The sequence below is a fragment of the Vicugna pacos genome, chromosome 27 (genome assembly GCF_048564905.1).
Source record: "Vicugna pacos chromosome 27, VicPac4, whole genome shotgun sequence".
In the NCBI taxonomy this organism is placed as follows: Eukaryota; Metazoa; Chordata; class Mammalia; order Artiodactyla; family Camelidae; genus Vicugna; species Vicugna pacos.
The window spans coordinates 20,761,714-20,782,204 of record NC_133013.1 but is presented as its reverse complement, the minus strand read 5'-3'; the positions used below and the strand labels follow the sequence as shown (position 1 = coordinate 20,782,204).

The 20,491-nt window shown below is 39.7% G+C and overlaps 1 protein-coding gene and 1 non-coding gene across 2 annotated transcripts in view; one reads left to right on the top strand and one right to left on the bottom strand.

Annotated features, from left to right (window-relative positions):
* Positions 1-20,491, bottom strand: part of EFL1 (elongation factor like GTPase 1) — an 89,908-nt gene that overhangs the window by 49,487 nt on the left and 19,930 nt on the right. Inside the window, exons 8-15 of the mRNA XM_072950889.1 lie at positions 19,658-19,781; positions 17,230-17,306; positions 16,360-16,496; positions 15,295-15,417; positions 13,656-13,755; positions 12,208-12,359; positions 11,816-11,982; positions 7,070-7,208 (exon numbers count right to left, since the gene is read on the bottom strand). Coding sequence (XP_072806990.1) covers positions 7,070-7,208; positions 11,816-11,982; positions 12,208-12,359; positions 13,656-13,755; positions 15,295-15,417; positions 16,360-16,496; positions 17,230-17,306; positions 19,658-19,781 — 1,019 coding nt within the window. The remainder of the gene's footprint in view (positions 1-7,069; positions 7,209-11,815; positions 11,983-12,207; positions 12,360-13,655; positions 13,756-15,294; positions 15,418-16,359; positions 16,497-17,229; positions 17,307-19,657; positions 19,782-20,491) is intronic.
* Positions 18,545-18,649, top strand: LOC116285866 (U6 spliceosomal RNA). Its single transcript, XR_004195608.1, has one exon. It is a non-coding gene; the product is annotated as a U6 spliceosomal RNA (small nuclear RNA).

Below are 20,491 nucleotides of genomic sequence, written 5' to 3'. Positions count from 1 at the left end.
TACCTAACACCACGGTGGTCATCATATCCCAAGACATGAATGCATCAAATTCCACATGCTGTACACCTTAAACGTAAGCAATGTTACATGTTAATTATACCTGAAAATAAATTTATTAACATTCTGATGTATTCAGAAGTGGTGAGAACTAAAGCACAGGGTCTGGGGTGGGGCGAGCCAGACAGACAGTGAAGGGCCTACGAGTTACGGACATAAAACAAATCTAGGCTCTTAGTGTGACATCAGCAGTGAGGAAGCATAAGGGGCCAATGGAAAATACCTCTCCTTGGGGACAGGGGGAGTGGGGTATACCTCACATCTCACCTCTATACAGTCTCTCTTTCCAAACTGGGTAAACCCGACAAATTCTCATTGTTCAGTTTCTCTCTTTTGAGAGGGTCCAGGCTATTTCTCTTCCTTTCCTTTCCAACAGTTTTTTCCCTTATAAAAGGAAAGACCTGGGTTCTAGTTTCCACTCTCAGGACCCAACCTGGAGGAGACCTAGTTCCTCTCTGAGTCTCAGGCTCCCTTTTCACAGGAAGAAGGGACGGGACTACACGAATCATGAAATTCAAGGACCTAATAAGCAGAATGTCAAAAATCATTATAGCGTATTTTCATTTCAACAATCACAGAAAGTGAGGAGAATCAGTAACTAATCTCAGCTACACAACTGACAGAACACAAAATCTGGCTAACTAAGGGCGAGTGCCATTTGCTGAACAAGCGAAAACCTTCTCAGCGTCAGTTTTCTCACCTGCAAAATGAAGATAACAAATTCACCACTCAAGTTTGTTGTGAGATTCAGATCAGAAAACCCAAACAAAAATGAGTCACTGAACACCTGGTGTGCAAAAGATGCTCAGTAAACATTGGTTAAATGTATCTCTCAAGTGCATTTACGTATGTGCCATCTCTATTGGGATCAGTTAACAAAAGATACACAAATATAATGGCATTGATTATGTAAACTGTTTAGAAAATGATATTTTATAAATATCGAGTCCAACACCTTAACCACTGGGCCACCGTGACTTCCAAATTTTACAAATATCATTCTAGAAAAATTGAAGGCTTGTGGCACTGGAGAAAAACACCCATTATACAATAAATCTAATGGGCGCTTCCGTAGAGACCAAAAAGAAAATGTTCTTCTCTCTACCCTACCCCTACGCCCAGGGGACAGGGGCTTTGCCTTTGATTTTCAAAGCATATCTGATTTCTTCCGGCCATTACACAGTCAAATAAGATGGATTTAGATGCAACAGTGAAGGAATAACAACCCTTACTTCAATTCTGCACTTGAACCAATAGACCCAAATCCTTTGAAATATGATCATCAATGCAATTAAGTGCTGAACTGCTGTAAATTAACAAACAGTCATCTGGGAAACATAAAGCAAAACTAGTGACAATGTGCTTCTAATTGCACGGGAGAGCAGGACGTTAGTGATGTTTTATATTCTGTTTCGCTGCCCACTAAGCAGCATATATTTTCATAATAATGCTTTTTTCAACTAGAAACAACCCAAGGAGTCATAACTCAATTTCCAAGGTAAAGAGGAAACCAAAGGGAAAAAAATATACAACTGAAACAATGCCTTTAGTATTTGGAAGAGAGGTGGGAGAGACAGGAGAAAGAAAGGGCCAAAATAAATTTAAATTACTGCTCTGAAATCATTCTTAGAAGGTTCAAAAAACTAGCTAAACTAATTTCAATTTGTCTATTTTAATGATTCAGAACTCTCAACCTCTGATAATAAAAAATGCCTGTCTACATGTTTGCAAGACTCTGGGCTGGGCAAGGGGGTATAGTTCACAGTAACTACACAAAGTAATCCTGGTTGTGTCAGCAAACTTCACTCCAGTAAAGCACAAAACCTACTCAGCACTCATATGCCCTTCACCCAACACCTTAATAATCCTTATAAATACAGAGGTAGAAGCTACGAATTTTACACAGGGGCTCTGGCACAGAGCACAGCTCATGCACGCGCTCATACAGACATCCCAGTCTTTGTTCTGTTTTTCAATATGATGACAATCCGTGGGAAAGGCTGCCCCCTTGTGTTCATCTCAGTGTAGCCGTGGCCCTTGCTAGAGCCAGAAGGCTGCAGATGCCTTTCAACATCCCATGATGGCTTCAGAGAGCCGACTTAGCCCCACTCAACCTCTGCCCAGAAGTCTAGGCTGGTATAAATGATGATCACTGCTTGAGCTTTCTGAGAAAGCAGCAATGCTTCTGAGTTTGTTCAAGGCTAAGAAAACTATTCTGGACCTCTGTGGAGGCACAGCCATGTGCAGCTAGTCCTTGTGCATACAATTAGGATGAGAACTGCTTTTTTAAAGCTCCTGGTTGTGAGAAGAGAGCTCTAGCGGGATGGAATTCCTATCTGTCAAATGACCTCTGGACCTCTGGCTTTCTGAATATCACCTAGAGAAATCCAAATAGAACGAAGCATAGAGGGGAGTGAGCAAAGTAATTAAAAAGGCAGAAAAGCCCAAGATGTGGGCAACTAGGAAGGTTCCCGGAAAAGCAACTAAGAGAGGAGGAAAGGCTTATCATGAGATCATCTGATATTTTATATGGATATACTTTTAGGTCTGAAAGTCCCCACAAAAGTAGCCAACTTGCCAGAGATCCCAGCTGGCACACCCAGTGCTGTTTCTCATGAAAGAGATTCTGGCTAATTTGGGATAAAAACTGTGAAGGGCCTATAAATAATTTGTAAGATTAAATTTAAGCACTCAACATAAGAAATCTAACCTAGTGTGTCATATAGAACCAAACATACAGTAAGCGTGAAATACATGCATGTGAGAGGGTGACCAGGCTATAAAATGTAAGCAAAGATTTGTCTTTTCAGAGCACAATAGTTCACTATGCTTTTATTTTTTTAAACCCCATCTTTTTTTAATTCTAAGAGACTTTGGATCCTGAGAAAGGAAGGCTTATCAAAGACACTGATACCATTTTTCTTTTCCCCAAATCCCTCTACCCCTAAATCTCAAGTGAAATGTCCAAAGAAAGGTAAAAATTAGGGAAAGGCTATGTCAACAGAGGAAAAGGTCTCATCCAAATGCCAGAAAATTTGAAAGATGGAGCTAGATTAAAGGTCACCCAGGCATCCTAGGATTAATTTATGCCACTAAGAGAGCAACTGGTCTCGCCATGGGTTAAAAATAAGAGCTCCTGGAGCCCATAAATACCCCAAGTAAGAAGGCAGAAGGCTTTCTCTCCGGGAAGACCCTGGCGCAGAAGGAATTCTGGCTGCATGCCAGCTGGCTCAATCTCAGACAGCCAGGCCTGGGGCCCGTGACAAAAGAACCTGTATGAAATGGAAACGGCTTCTCCCCAGAATGGACTACTATTAGCATAACTTAGTGGTTTAAAATGATTCAGTACTTTATAAGTTAGGAGAGCAGAACAACATATATTTTAAGTCACAGCCCCTTCCTGGCTCCCCTCCCCATCGCTAGAAATGACTCAATATGGTAAGAATGTCAGTTCTTCCCAAATGAACTTATAAATTCACACACATAAAGTTATTTCTTACTATAAGAACATGTGTATGTATGCATGTGTGTTTATGCATGGACAGAAGTTTGAAACAATATACATTGCACTGATAACACCTATAGTGATTACCCCCAGGAAGGTAACTCACCTAGTTTTTTCTATATTATTATTGAGTTGTACAGTAAAAGAAGGTGGTCACGATTTACTTCTATAAATAAAATGTCTTAATATGGATATTTAATTTACTGAAATGAAGTATAATGATATCAAGTACATATGGAAAAATAAATATCCAAGAACAGCTAAAAATTATAAAAGTGAATAGTGATAATACCAGATGAAGAAAGAATGACTTGAAACCACCAAAACCAAACAATATAGACTGGCAAATACATCAGAATAGAAAACAGAGCCAAGAATCAGACTACGACAGTATCTGTAGAAACTTAATTATGACAGAAGTGGTAGTAAAACCTGGAGGTGGGGGAGGACTTATCTGTGATGGCCCAACAGCTATCCATCTGGAAAAAAATAAATAAACTGGAATATTTGGCTTATGGGTAACCTGCCCCAAGCCAGAGCTCAGCTGGGCACATGAGAGTTATAAGCAATATAAAACACAAAGAAATAACACACATAACTACTAGGAAATAGGAGAATAAAATCATTATCATGTGTAAAAGAAAAGTTATTAAAATCAGTTGAAGCCTATAACAAAAAAGAATATGAAAAGGAATATATATATGTATAAATGAATCATTTTGCTATACACCAGAAATTAATATTGTAAATTGACTATACTTCAATTAAAAATATAATAATCAGTTGAAACTATTAATACTAAGAAATGATTAGTAAGGTAACTGGCTATTTACTGATTAAAACAGATTCTGTCCAAGTGGAAATGTTGATAATAAAGTATATTTAAGAGAAATTCACTAGTAAGTGAATTTAAAGTATGACAAAAGTACCACAAAGGCTTAAGAGTCACAAACTGTTGAGATTTTCCTTGAAATAATCAAATCAAATCTGCCAGTAAAACCTCTCAAAGGCTTCTGACTCCTCAGTCACCCCATGACTAAGGATTCACACGCACATACAAATACTTCATTCAATCCACACGGATTTCCTAGCAACTCAGCAACCAACCATGGCAAAACTATAACCATTTCAGGAAAAGGCTAATTAATATTTATTATTTTCCTCATGTTGTAAAAAGAGGAATATCATGTTTCCTCTCAGAATATACCCCTGAAATTTCAAAGATTTAACCATATGGAAGAGATCTGAAAGCATATAAGAAAAGGCTAAAGATTTGGAATCCTAATTCAATTTCCCCTCACATTTTAATAGGAGCCTGCAGCAAACATTTATTTTTAGAGATATTCTCTGTAGAGAATTGAACAAAAGGCTATTGTGTGTTCAACTCAGTAAGGTCTCTCTGGTCCCATCCATACCAACTTTTCAAACATCAGGTTGGAATTAAGTTATTTTAAACTTAAAATAGACTATTTCCAGACCATAAAATCTAACCACACTTATCAGTCAGTGTAAGTTTTCTAAGTGAGTTATTGAGGACTTCAAATGTGAAATCTGCGTTTTTCAAGTGCCAATAAAAGAACTTTCCTTTAGAATATGACTACATTCACTGACTTGTTCAAGAATGCATATAATGTTTTCATTTCCTTCTCCAACAAAAACTTTCATCTGTAGCTGATAAATCTGCCTTGGTACCATTTCTGATGAAAAGCATATGGGTAGCAGTCATATCACTCTCTACTATTTTCTTATTAAAATAGGAATTGCAACTTTTTCTCTATGTTAACAAGAGGAAGAAAAGATGGAGTTTACAGGCCTGCCTGATCACTATGAACATTGTTGTCTTAATTTGTAATATGTGTCCTGCCACAGGCCTGCTAAACGTAAAAGGAAACATGGAATTATCTGTGATTAGTGGTGTGGTCATTTTAAAACATGACCACAAATTCTGATATATCTCCCATCAAAAGGTGTAGTTAGTTCCCTCCCTCTGAATATGGGCCGATCTTAGTGACTCTCACTGCTGATAAAGAGAATGTGGTGGAAATGAGGCTGAAGGGTTTAGAGGCTAGGTCATAAAAGCTGACACAGCTTCTTCCTGCCTCTTCCTTTGGGATGAGCACCTGCAGAACCCAGCCACCGTGCTGCGAGGAAGCCAAGCGGCCATCTGGAAAGGCCACGTGTTCCAGCCCCAGTGCCACTTCCAGCTAAGGTCCCAGATGACAACCAGTATCAACCACCAGACAGGTGAGTGAAAAGAGCCTCCACATGACTCTAGTGCCCAGGCTTTGAGCACCTCAACTGACACCATGTGGAAGAGAGACAAGCTGTCCCACCAAGCCATTCCCAAACTGCAGATTCAAGGAAAACTAAAAGCCATTTTTCTTGTAAGCCATTCAGCTTTGGGTGGTTTATTACGAGGCAACAGGTAATTGGAAAGTGTAGATTAGTTCAATCACATTCAGCCACTCAACTTAAGTATTTTCATTCCAAGCCCCCTGGTCCCCCAGGAAGACAAACGTCTTTTAAGTAAACAACAACAGTAACAACAAATAGGCTGACAAACCTGGTCCCAGAAACGTGATGGCCAGCGTCCTCGCATGCGTCACCCTCGCAGGCAGTCGGCCTTCCCGCATGCTGTTGGCTCCTCACCTCAGAATCCCTGGCCTTCTCGTCTGTCCTGCCTTAAACTTACTCCTAGCTTTGACAAGTTGCTTTCATTGAACACCTGGCTTGTGAAACTGCTGCTACTGCTACCTATGCCCCAGTTTTCTAACCAATGAACAAGTAAAATTTGCCTAAAACAAGGTAATTCTGACTCTCAGGCTGACTCTAAGATGTTCTGATGGAGCCACTGAAATGGGCTGTCAACCCAACCGAGAAATCATATCAAAAATTTATTGTTCCCCCTAATGAATACCAGGAGGGGAAACGGCCTAATCACCGAAATAAGATTTTTCTCTAGAAAACACAAGCCTGAAAACTTAAAGCTAGAAGGGACCCTGGAGATAATCTAGTTTCAGACTTTCTTCAACCAGTGGTATACTGGTTTTCATGACAAAAGTACTAGGAATTTTTACTTCACTCCATTCTTACTGAAATGTCAACCTGCCATAATGGCAATTTTAAACGTTAACTTTGTTTGTATTTTATTTTTACATACGTTTGTATTATATTTCACAATACAAACAAAAGATGTACAAAATACAATTTTGTTTATATTTTATAGCTACAGCAATAAAATGTATCCATATAATGCTATTTAATGTTCTCTCCTTAAAGTTTAGGACTTTATTTTTTTAACAGAACTACCATAATTTACAGCAAGTTATTGGTGTACATGCTAATTACTCAATTGCACTAAGCTTAAGTCTAAGGACACCAGGAAAAAAATAACCAAACCAAAAACAGTATCAGAGTCACTTCCTTCAAAGATTCCACTCAGTTTGAATAACATGTGAAGTAATCTCTCAGAATGGAGCACAGAGACAATACACAGCGCCACCTTACCCAGCACATTTCCTGGAGGTACCTCTTCTAGATCTTCCAGCTCCCTTCCCATAAGAAGATACAGGTTTTCCAGAGCACAGCATGCCATGTGGGGGACTGGGGGGAGGTCTTCTAGTGGGGCTGAGAAGCCTAGTGGCACCTCGGCAAAGAAAAGTAACAGAAGGTAAGTTAGGAGGCATCAAATGAAGATGTTAGTTAACATCTACAGTTACTTTTATTCATCAATAAGATATGGTGCAGTCACATTTCATGCAAATGTGAAATCATGTGACAGAAAAATAAGTTTCACTTTAAAAATAAATTCTGAAATTGTAAAACCTCTTAAATATTTTAAAATTGTTAAGAATTCCACATAATCATAAGCTTTATGGCTAAGTAATATAAATTCTGTTGTGAGCTGGTAGTATCACATTAACTAATAAACAAAAGTCCCCATAGCCCTTTGCTAGTATTTGTATGAACCATGTCATATGCCGGTTCTGGTGACTACTATGCTATTATAACCATTATTACTTAAAGTTGTTTTAATATTATCGTAATGTCCTTTAAGCATAGCAAGGGCTGGTGCTAGTGCTGAATAACACATGAAAATGAGTAACTTTGGAAAAGTAGTTAGATGTAACAAAAATGACATGAAATGAAGTGAAATAGCCAAGCAACTGCTATTTTATGCTACACTGGTAACCTGGAAGAGAGCATGCAGTGAAATACTGGGATCTCTGATGAGAAGACACAGCACACACACAGCCAGGATACACTAGACAATACATCATATTTGTTCTTATGGAGCTATTGTCTCAAATTACTCAAAATATTATCTTAAATTATTCTATATCTCCAGATAAATGCAAGTGACCTGAAAGCATTTCAACCAAGGAACCAATAAAATTATCTTTGGTACCCACAGGCCCAAGGCACTGTGCCAGTGCTGTGAAGAGAAAAAAATGTCCCAGATAGAACATATATAAAGATAGCAAATACTGCAAACATAGAATGAGTGACAAAAAAGCAGCACAGGCAAGTAAATTCACAAAATCTCAGAGGAGAGAGAAGCTATTGTGTTAGGATAAACTTGGAAACTTCATGAAAAGGATGACCTTTCCAGGCACATGCTACATTTAAATGTACATGTTCTGATTCAATGACAACTCTGCAGGGTAGCTCTAAAGATAGGTCGTAAAGAAATGTAAACTATAAGGATTAACTTGGAAGAAACAGAATTATGCACAAGTAGTATGAATGTCCACTTTAAACAAGCGACAGATACACTATAATCAGTAAGACAGTTCAGCACGGTGGCCAGACACAGATCAATACACAAGTTAATGATATATCTATAGATCAGTAATAGAAAATTTATACATTTTAAAACAGTAACTTTTAGAATCACAACAGAATATTAGAGAGCTAGGCATAAGTCTAACAAAAGTGATTAAAGATTTTTATGGAGAAAATGATAAAACTTCAATGAAAAATATTTTAAATGACCTAAATAAATGAAAAGCTATACCTAACACATTCATGGATAGAAAGATTCAGTACCACAAAATGCTGATTCATGCCAAATACATGTACTGATTTCAAGCAGTACCAAAGTCTCAGTGGGGCTTTTCAAGGAACCCAACAAGCTGACTGTAAACTTCACAGAGAAGAGTAGAGAGTTAGGAATAAACAAGATTAAAGAAAAACAAGGTAGAGGAATTTGGTCTTTCAGGTGCCAAAACATGTAGAAATGAAGACAGAACTGGACAGAGACAGTAACAGAAAAAAAAAAAAATGAAGTCTAATAGCCCAGAAACAAACCAATGTACATGTGAAATCTGATTTACTACAGAACCGACAAAGCAGATTACTGGGAAAGATGGGACTATTAATTAATGGCGTTGGGACAACTGGTTATTTGCATGGGGACAAAAATGAAATTGGATGCCTTTTCTATACCATTTATAATACAAACATCAAATTAAACACTCAAATATGAAAGGCAAAACAAATTCTAGAAGGAAACATAGGATAAAATTTTGTGTCTTCAGTGTAGTCATAATTTCAATTTTCTTAAACAAAAGGTAAAACCCATAATGGAACAGACTGATGAATTCAACTACATTAAAATTAAGAACTACTGTCCATTAAAAGACACCAAATAAGAAGTGTGACAAGCCAAAAACTGAAGAAGGAATCTGCAAAACTTGAAACTGACACGGAATTAGTATCCAGAATATACAAAAATATATAAAATTAGTATTCAAAATATATAAAAACCAGTATTAAAAAATACATATACAGCACAACAGAAAAACAGGCAAATGACCCAGAGGTATCTTCACAGGAGAAAACATGAATGACCAATAAACATATTACAAGAGTAACAAGGAAAATGTAAGTTAAAACCATAACAAAACACCTTATTATATCCATCTGATCAGCAAAAATCAGAAGCCTGGTAATAGCGAATTTTGCTGAGGACGTGGCATAACTGGAACAGTTACACTCTGCTGCTGGAAGGAGCAGTCAGCACTACTTTGAGGGCGATTTGGAATTATCCAGCTAAGCTGAAGGTGTACACACTCTACTACCCAGGCAATTCCACTATCGGTACATTACCTAGAATTTCTTGCAAATGTGCACAAGGAAACCTATATAAAAATACTCAGAGTATCACTGTTTAGATTAGCAAAAAGTGAAAGCAGTCCAAACACATACTGACAGGAAAATGTTTAAATAAAGTATTTATCTCTATAATGAAGTACTACGCAGCAGAGAACAACAAATGAATGTCAGGAATAAGCATCAACATAAATCTACTTCAGAATGTTAAGTTAAAAAAGCAGTCAATAGAAGAATAACTACAGTAAGATTCCATTTAAACAAAGTTCATAAACAATATGTTCTTTAGTAATGCACACGTTATCAAACTATAGAGAAAAACAAGAGAAGGATGTAGCAGATGGACTAACAGTTGTCCCCAAATGACCTCTGCTTCCTTGTGCAATCCTCTCCCCCTTAGGGTGAGTGGGGCTTGTGACTTGCGTCTCACCAATGGAAGATGACAAAGGTGACGGGTTGTCACTCCCAGGATGACATTAATATCTTTACAAGACTCTGTCTTGCTAGTAAATTCATTCTACAGTCTCCTCTCTGGCCTGATGAAGGAAGCAGCCAAGTTGGGAAAGTCTACATGACAAGAAACTACAGGCAGCCTCCAAGAGCTAAGGGCAGCCAACAACCAATAGCTGGAAAGAGTCCAGGGCCCTCAGTACCCTGGGCACAAGGTTATGAACTCTGCCAACACCCTAAGTGAACCTGGAAGCAGACTCTTGCCCAGTCAAGCCTCCAAATGAGACTACAACTCAGTCAACGTTCTCCCTGCAGCTTTGTGAGACCCTAAGCAGGAGCAGCCAAGCTGTGCCTGGAGTCCTAGCCCACAACTCCTGTGAGAGGATAAAACATGCATTGTTTTAAGTTGCTAAATTTGTAATAATTACTGAAATAAGGAGTTATTTGTGCTGTCAGTTCGTTTGATCATTCTTGCTTGAGTCGTTTGACACATAAACAGTCAATTTCAACCTCTAGCCCTGCAAGAGCAAAGAAACCACATGTACAGAAGAGAAACTGGAGTGCTCATGGAATTTCTAATACCCAATAAATCAGTATTGCACTAAGTAACAATTCCTTACTCATCTTCACAGTTCAGAGAGTAAAAAAAATGAAAAAATTAACCAACGTTTAACCTTTTCTGATACATAACAAACTATCAGTTATGTCTAAACCAGGACGGTAAGATTAAGATCAACGGATTTTCACACATGCCGTCACAGCACTTTCAGCCTCCTGTGAAATCTAACCCACACACACCAACTACTGTGCTCCCTGCCAAATCAGAACATGCCACAGACTAGCAGGGACCATTCAGCCACCACTCAGCGTTGCAATCTCCAAGGGTCAAATTGCTAAAACTGATGGAAAACACACTCAAGGCAAGGAAAAGCTGATGGCGTAGAATTCCTTCAACTGCCACCTCCCTCTCTCTCATTCACAGCCAAGTACAGCAGCTTCCCTGGTTTATCCGTAAAGAGAGGAGCATGAGCTTTTCTGCTGGTGATGCTGCACATCTTGTAAACCTAACTTACGGCGCCTTGTTGATCCTGTCTGGCTCCCCAGACCTCTGGCATTATCACCCTATGACCTTTATCGTTTAACTACTACATATACACCTTTGCTTATGTCCAAAAATACTCTGAGTCAGCTCTAGCCTGTGCTTTCTTATTTGCCCTTTGGCTCAGATATGTTTAGATGCTGGCTGTTTGCCTACTCTCAGACCCTCCTGATCAATTTCTGGGATCTGCCTGCCAAGAAACCGTTGCCTATCACCTGCTCACTGCCCGTGCCTTTGGCCTGTGCCACCTGGCTTTGGGATCTCCACATTCTTGGAACTTCTGCCACTGCCCTGGCTCCGGCATAACACCTCTTCTTACCAGTTCTTTCCTCTAGCCTTGAAGAAAAAGTCTTTAATTAAATAAGGTTTGAAAACTTGGTTCATATTCTGGTTTAATTTCCTAAATGCTACTAAGTGAGACAGGTTTAGCAAACGTTACCAAAGTAACACAAGAGGAAGTATATGGATTCACCTGAATGTGCCCTTCTAGAGACAAAATAAATCTATCAATAAGGTAAACACCAATCTTGACCAATCTGAAAAGACATCACAACCTTGAAACAACATACTATTTTACTTCCAATTCTTACCTGCTGCAAAAACTCCAGAGGACTATATTTGGGCCCCAAGACAAAAATTTTCTTTCCTCTTCGAGCCACACCACTAAAGACTCGAGCAAATGCAATAAAAGACTCTTGGTCATTTCCTTCCTGGGGCACAGATTTAGAGGTCACACTCTCCACCTGCTGCTCATCACCTGCCAGAAACAAAAGGATAATGAGTGCCAAGAATGCTCCCCCCAACCCAGGAACTGCCTACAAGCATAGAGGGAACAGGAAATATGCTATATGTGGCCCAGTTTCGGGAAGGAAACACTAAGAATGAAAGAGTATTGATAAAAGCTACCTTTAAAGCTAAAAGCCCAGGAGCTGAAGTTAAGTAAAAATCATGTTTCACCGAAGCCTATTTAGGAAAGCTGTACCTTTTGGCTCTTCTCCCTTTGGACTTGCTTCAAGGGCACCCCCATCCTGGGTGGGCTCCAAGGGTGCCTGGCCCTGCACTGCTGCGAGCTTCTCCGCGTGCCTTCGTCTTGCACGCTCACGCCTCTCGGCAATCTCTTCTTGAGTGAGAGGTCTACAGGGCATCACAAGTATGTTAACACCTGGCGACATCAAGTGTGTTCAAGCAGAGAAGCGGCGAGTATTAGCGCGGCTGGGGAAGATAGTGATCGGTCCCCGGTCCCTTCCAGATGGAAGGTTTCTCCAAGTCCTCTCCCTCGCTGCAGCAACAGGAGAGAGGCTTTCTCTAAGAACGCTGCATCCCCAGCCATTCTGAGCTTATGAACTGACATCCAAGAGCCCATGTCCCCACACAGAGCCACACACAACAGCAGCTTTCTCAGTACCCACACTGCTCCTCCATGAGGCAAAGGACAGGGAAAGGAAGGGAGTGAGTAACAGATATCAGGGCCCAGAACATCCCTGCAGAGAAACATGAGACCTCAATAAGACACTGAGGTTTCTCCACAAGCACAAAAACGTGTCTTCATGGAGAACTGGGGTCCAAGAGGAAGGGTCAAGCTAAAGGCTGGCAACTCAGCAGGACTAAAAGGTCAAATGGTGAGTATCAGCCATTGTGTTAGACCCAAGAACCACCAGAGAAAAGGCAGTGTGCGGGTGTGCCTGTATGTTAGTCTGGGGGGCTGGGCCACTCTGCGTGATCTTGTCGCTTTGGGCCTCCCTCCACTGTTGTCCCTCCCCTTTGGCATTATGATTCCTGCCTTTCTACCTCATCTCTCACTGGACACCTGGCTGATAATCTCATCTCCCACCCAGCCATGCCACTTTCCCCTTCTCTCTTCTGAAGCTCCAGAATCCATACAGATGGCCATTCTGAAAGGGCACTGCCCACGTGCATTCTGAGTGGCCACATGCTCTTGGAAATCCTGATGTCAAGCGCTCTAAAACCCCTTTTCACTTCATCTAGGCTACCCTGGAAGGTGGCTGCTTGAGTCACTGACTGTCCACTGCTATCCTCTTCAGACACCTGCCTGCTAAACAAGACCCCCCACCAGGACTGGACACCCGTCCCACCCCCATAAATCTCTACTGACTTGGACAAGACAGGCTTAGACTGGAACCCACCTGATGCTTGGTAACAGTTAACTGTGCCTACTACTACTGTTACTACTCTTCTTCCACTTTATCTTCATTCAAACAGTCCCAGAGCCGATTTCAACCATCTCCTCCAGAGGCATCACAGGAAGGATAAAGTACCGTGCAAATTCTATGTTCCCACAGAGGTTGCTCAGTGTGAATTCTGGGTTGAGGAGGAAAAGCTTTCTCTGCACGTTCCCACCCACACCCTCGCTGCGCCCCACCAAACACAGGCTATCTCCCGGGCCCAGTCCAACTTCCCCTTTGTTCTCACCTTGGCTTATTCTGAGGTAGAGCCTTAGCATCAACGGCAAACATTTTGGAAATGAAGATAATAACTGGAGCAGTATCTTCACTTCCACATTTCAGAAAAGCTAAACAAACAGGAAGCAACAATGTCACTTTCTTTCCCATTATTAAAAAGCCAGATTTTTCTGAAAACAATTAGGAGGTTTAGAGCACAGCATCATCTAGATACATTAGCAACCTGTAATCTTTTACAACTATGATAAAAATTCCATTTATAAAAGTATAAAATTGCTAGAAAAATAGCAGAGCAAGAGTAACAGAACTGGCAGAAACGAGGAAAGAAAAGCAAACGCGACAGGGTGGAAGGAGGGCAGGGGGAGCGCCTGCACAGAGCCGCAGCTGGAGCTGGGCTTACCCATCCCCTGTGAGCCCCCGCAAATGTTTCCAGAGGAGAAAGGACAGAACTGAGGAGTATTTCCAAAGGTCAGTAGTCAACAAGGTAGCTTGTTAATAAAGTACATAAAAATCAGTAGCTTTTCCAATTCCCCACGAAAAAGAGTTAGAAAATAAAACAGATAAAAATAACTTAGTATGATAGTAACAAAAAAAAAATCTAAGAAATGAATTGAGACCCACTGCTATAATGAGGTCAATTTTCCCTAAATCTATAAATTTTAACAATTTCCTGTCAACATATTGACATTTCTTCTTAACCTACACTGGAGGTATAAAACCACTGGGTAGTAATTTTTAACTCACCTCACATCAAAATAATTTACACATAAAAAATTCAACAGTAAAATTCACAGAAGAAAAATACCCCAGGAAGGAAGAATTAGCTATCTATCAGAGTTCTTGCCAGGGAAAACCCTGGAAGACTCTGAGGAACAGAGTGACATGCGCTGACTCAGACTTGAACAGGATCACTCTGGCTGCAGCGCTCAGAAAACACTAAAGTCAATCAAGAACACAAGCAGGGTACCAGTTAGAAAGCTATTATAGCAACCAGGTGAGAGAACCAGGTTGGTTGGTCCAGGGAGGCAAAAGCGGCAATGCTGGAAAGTAGCTGAAATTCTGGGTTTGTTTCAAAGGAAGAGGAAACAGGATCTGCAGACAGACTGGATACAAGGGTGTGAGAGAAACGTGGAAATTATGAGCATGTCGTTGTTACGTAAAGCCCTGAGATTGGATGAGATCACCCGGAGTGACTGCACGAGGAAACAGAGGAGGTCCAAAGACGAAGCCCTGCTCGGGGCACCCCACAATTAAAAAGTCAGGGAGATGGAAAGGAACTGGAAGAAGAGATTAAGACTAACCAGTCAGCTCTGATGGCAAATATTTGGCTTGGCTTCTTAGCCTCCAGAGGCTATTAGAAGTTCAATCTAGAGAGTCCTGATGAAAAGTTCCAGCAAAGCAGATTTAAAAGGGCCTATATGGTCAATTGCTATTCTTACCGGACTTACATAAATAATCAGGCCAAGTTTAATGAAACTAAACTTATTTTGCAAACAAATTAGTCTTAATTTGGCTACTTGTGAAATTGTTTATCTGTGGAATTGGCCCTTTGGTCATTTAGTAAACTAGCATTCAGCAAATCGGTCTAGAGTGGCCTTAACTTAGGACAATCAGAAGTATGTGACACAGCATGTTCAGTATTACCTCACCTGCTTTCAGTGCCTGCGTTTCCGGTGGAAGAGAGTCAAACGTTTGCGATCCTGTGCACATCAGTTTCTCCACTCTCTCGGCAGTAATGCCAAGGGGACTAGGAAGCTTCTGACACACCATAGCTGAAGTCTGCTGTTAAGGACTCAAAGCCTTGAGCAAGTGCCCTCCGCCACGGCAGAGGCTCACAGAACGCACTAAGTACTGACGTTAATAATGTATGTCTATACAACACCTGGGCCGTAAAGCAGCAGTATTTTATGCATCACATCTCAAAATATGGATACAGTTTCAGGGAGTTCACGGATTATCTAGAGCCCAGAAAGGGTCCTCCTGATATTCTAATACTGACATCCTTTGGAACAAGTGAGGACAACAAAGCTTAGGAACTTGACTACTGGGACCTTAAAGTCCTCAAAATTTTTCATATGGTTTCAGTCTATTGTAAACTGTCATAAAACAACAATCAGCGACTAGCTATGATACAAGAAGGTCCCCCACCAGGGCTAGTGTCACTGCAGGGGTGAGGTCCACTGCTGGACCACTGCCAGGACACTGCACCCCCAGCCCATCACATGGGCACTGCTGAGTACACACAGATCAATGAAAAAAAGATAGTGAAAATCTGTAAAATTACTTTAGTTAATGTAAGCCATTTAAAGTCAAGTTTTTTTGGAAGCACTAATGTGACAGGAAATGTCAACAAGCTAAACAAAATACAGGTCTAAAATGGACCAGTGATCTAACACAAACATCTAAATTATCTGCTTACATATAAATCTCAGTCTAAAAGTTTTCACTTTTACAGATTACTAAACAAAAATTAAAAATGCTTTTTTTAAGAGAACATTCAGATTGGTATGAGCATTAATCCTAATTAGTATTAGTATATTCATTTTTAAAGTACTTAACACAGTTCCATGGTAGAACACCAAATAACCCCAGAAGACTTACTCTGGATCAGGCTGTGTTATTTTCAGAGGAACTCCTGGTTGCCAACAATACACTGTTGTTTCTTGTTTAATCCAATCTATGATTTCATTAAAAACCATTAACATAAAGGATACCAAGAACAGCTTGGGATATGGGTAACCACTGACTGCAAATAGCATTGATCTGAACTTTAGGGTCTGAATGTCGTGCTTCTCGGGCTCCAATTTTTAATCCTAAAGAAGTCACGATTTTATCAATTTTTTCTTTGTCCCTACAGTAAATATACAAGATTAGGGGCAGGGGGTGAGGGAAGAGAGAGAGATCACATAAAGATATAAAGGAGCAGTGAGGAAAAGAAACTCAACATTATTTGACACATTTATTCCTAGTGTTTTACTTTAACTACAAAAAAATAAAAATGCTTGAAGGAGCTCCTGCCATAGTAGAGAACTGCTCACCCCTACTCTTAACCTTTCCACATGAACTTTTCTTTAAAACTTCCCATGAAGCACCATCCCACAATCTTTGTCAACAAGCTATGCCAACTGGTAAAGCAGTTTTACAAATAAATACTGAAAAATCAGTACTCTGCCTCTAGAATAACTTACAAAGTAAATTCACAGAGCAAACTTTCTTTGCTAGTTGTATCAGGCAAATTATTTTCCAAGTTCCCCATTAATGAGCCTAGATATCAAGCACGTTTTCCACCACAATTCCTATTTTATTTTAGACTGAGTTTGTAAAAACAAACGTCTAATGTTTCTTTCCAACCTTTTATCTCTTCACCTCAGCACTCAATAAAATATTGCTGTTCTGACCCTCCTGTCACCCTTTCCTTAGGTTACATATACTCTTTAAATTGCCTCTGAGCCCTGTAATCAACCCCTCTGTAAAGGCTCTATTCACTTTCTCAGTCTATCTCAGCTTTCTGAAGTGTGACTCATCAAACTGAAGAGTGAGGCAAATTATACTGCTCAAAGATAAACAATTTATAATAGTCTTACTTCTTCAAGACAGCATCATACAAACTCCATATATTTTCCAGGATCAACTGTACAAATAAAGGTTTCTTTCCTTTTGCCTGTAAAAAAGAATGTACGGGCTTAAATTTCTGAATATTTAACAGGTATCTAACATATCCATTCTTGAAATGTTTTATCATCAGTATGTTTCACTTCTCCTAGAAAATATTTATTCAACAGTAAAGTACAAGGAAGTAGCTATAAGAACACTTTAAACAGTCAATAATTCACAATCAACGATAGCCCACTGTTCTCTTCCTCCGGGAACCACGGACTTCACAAACGAGACCCCTCAGGGGACACATCCTTGCAGCTGCCTTTCTACTGCCATGAAAGGAATACATGGTACCCAAGCTGACAGCTACAACTTCACCCTAAAATTTCCATGGACTTCATTCTAAAGAATGTTCCTCAACATGAAAAATGTTCAACTTCAAGGAAGAGGATATTATAAAAACAAAGAAGCTTCCCTACTGTTTCTCTTAGCAAACTATGCAAAGTAACAGCAAGAGCACTTTGAGATGGATACAAGAGATGGAAATAAACTGACACCTTCTGTCTGAAGAGCTACTGGCAAGGAATTAGGAAACTAAGTCACACATTCAATGCCTGATTTAAAAAAAAGGTCATCATGAAGACATAAAAATATATACATAAAGATGTCTCTCAAAGCCTTACTTAAAATATCAAAACATTTGAGAAACAGAAATAAAAACTATGTCCAATCTCAGGAGAATGATTATATAAATGATGATCACAAAATAAAATAATAATAGGGTACTTATTATGTGTTAGGAACTGTTCTAGACACTTTCCCTGGATATTTCATAGAATTATCATAACCACCCTATAAGTTTTACTATCTCCAATCTGCAGATGAAAACACTGAGACAAATGTCACAGAGCTATTACGTGGTGGAGCTGAGATTCAAACACAGAGTTGGATTCTCAAAGCACGCTCTTTTCCACTTCATTACACTGGCTCCTTTTTAAATATACTGTTTATAAAGAGCTTTTAGTGGCAAGGAAATATGTTCACAGTCTGATGTCAAGCAAAAAAGCAACTACGTTATATAAACGGTATAATCTCAACTAAGGGATGTACATATCTATCCAGAAAGAATGAAAGAAATGAAAACCACAGCATTAGCAGTGTTGGCTTCTGCTATTTTTTCTTTCCTGTAGCTTTATAAACTTACAAGAAATTTCTAAAAGGAATACATATGCTGTTCAATGAAAATAAATTTATAAAATCCTACATTTCAGATGAAAAAAAAAGCTTCAAGAAAAGCATCCTGCGCTCCCTTCAGCAGCACGTGTACTAGAAGTGGAACGACACAGAGAAGACTAACATGGCCCTGTGAAAGGACGACACGAAACCTGTGAAGCGCTCCACATTTTTTGGGTAAAGAAGATGTAGGGTATATATACACAACAGAACCCTACGCTCAGCCATAACAAAGAATGAAACAATGCCATTTGCAGCAACATGGACAGACCTAGAGATTATCATACTAAGTGAAGTAAGTCAGAAAGAGAAAGACAAAGATCATGTGATATCACTTATATGTGGAATCTAAACTATGATACAAATGAACTTACTTATAAAGCAGAAACAGACTCAGAAAACAAACACAGGGTTATCAAAGGGGAAAGGGTGCAGGGGAGGGATAAATTAGGAGTTTGGGATTAGCAGAAACAAACCACTATATATAAAATAAATACACAACAAGGTCCTACTGCATAGAATAGGGAACTATATTCAACATCCTATAATAATGGAAAAGAGTATGAAAAACAATATATATATACATATTTACCTGAATCATGTTGCACTAGAAACACAATATTTTAAATCAACAATACTTCAATTAATATTATTTAAAAATTAAAAAAAAAAAAGAAAGAAAAAGCATCCTCTGAGGCAATGTGATCCAGCAGCCCTACATCACCTCAATCTATAGAATGAAGTGGTCCAGGGAGCACCTGCCTCTCCCCATCAGCACTGCATGTTGACTGGCATTGTGAGAGAAGGTCTCAGCTGAGACTAACAATACAGTGCGGGCCACACGGATGTCTAAACGAGACGCCTCTTTACGAAGGGAACATACAAATGAATGAAGTAAAATACGTGTCTTCAAGTTCAAGTGCCCAGGAGCTGAGATTTTTGCTTTAAAAAAAAAAAAAAAAGAAAAAGAAAAGGCAGTTCTTTGTTCCCTACATTTAAAGAACTCTATTTAAACAATACCTGGATATAAGAGTCATGAACTTTAATCAAATACATACAGTACAAAAATCCCTCATAAACTGACCCGCATAAACCAAGGCCAAACGTACAGAGGTGCCGCAGTACAGGCTTTCATAGGGCAAGAATGTGACTCACAATCAACAGGGACATGTGCCACGTTACCTGATCGACTTTCATAATCTTCTTAGCCTTCATATTTATATAATAATCTCCCCACAAGGTTTTCAAAAGAACTTCCTTTTTGATGCCAGTTTTTTGACTGTAGATTTTGGCAAAGTGCTCAATTCTGAAAGAAAAGCAGGTGTTCACATTATTAATAACAACAGAAATAAGTATGAGTACAGCTAACGCTTGAGTGTCTCTGTGCCAGGCACCGTTCAAAGTGCTTTAAATGTCTGACTGAACATATTCGTTTCAACTATCCTACCAGGTAGGTACTAATTATCTCCCCCATTTTACAGAAAAGGATAATGAAGCACAAAACATCACACAGGTAATAAGTGAGGTTGGGATTCAAACCCCAGCAGGCTGGCTCCAGAACCTATGCTCCTGTCCAACCCTCCCTACGTTCATAGGAATCAGAATTCACACTATAGCTCCCTTTCCTAATCCTGCATGTGTAAAACCTGGAAGAGGAACGGTGGCCAAGGAAACAGAGCTCCAGCTGCCCATCGCAGTTGTGCCAATAATAAACTCTGTTTCAGCCCTTCACTGCTATCAGTGCCCACTGTTCACAAAGAAAATGAGATCTACAGCCAGAACCTGCCCCCCAAAAGGGCTCTTTTAGCATCCTAGATTAAACAGGAGACAGACAGATACTTACTTAACTCTCCTCAGCTCTTAGAGAAACCAGTTAGCACCAGGTCTGCTCTACTGCAAACCCCAGCCACGTGAGAGCAGTCACTTGACAAATAAGGATGCTGTATACAGCATCTGCACTGTCTGGATAAAGGACCTAAAAGAAGTATCTTTTTTACAGGAAACGGTATGTTCCTA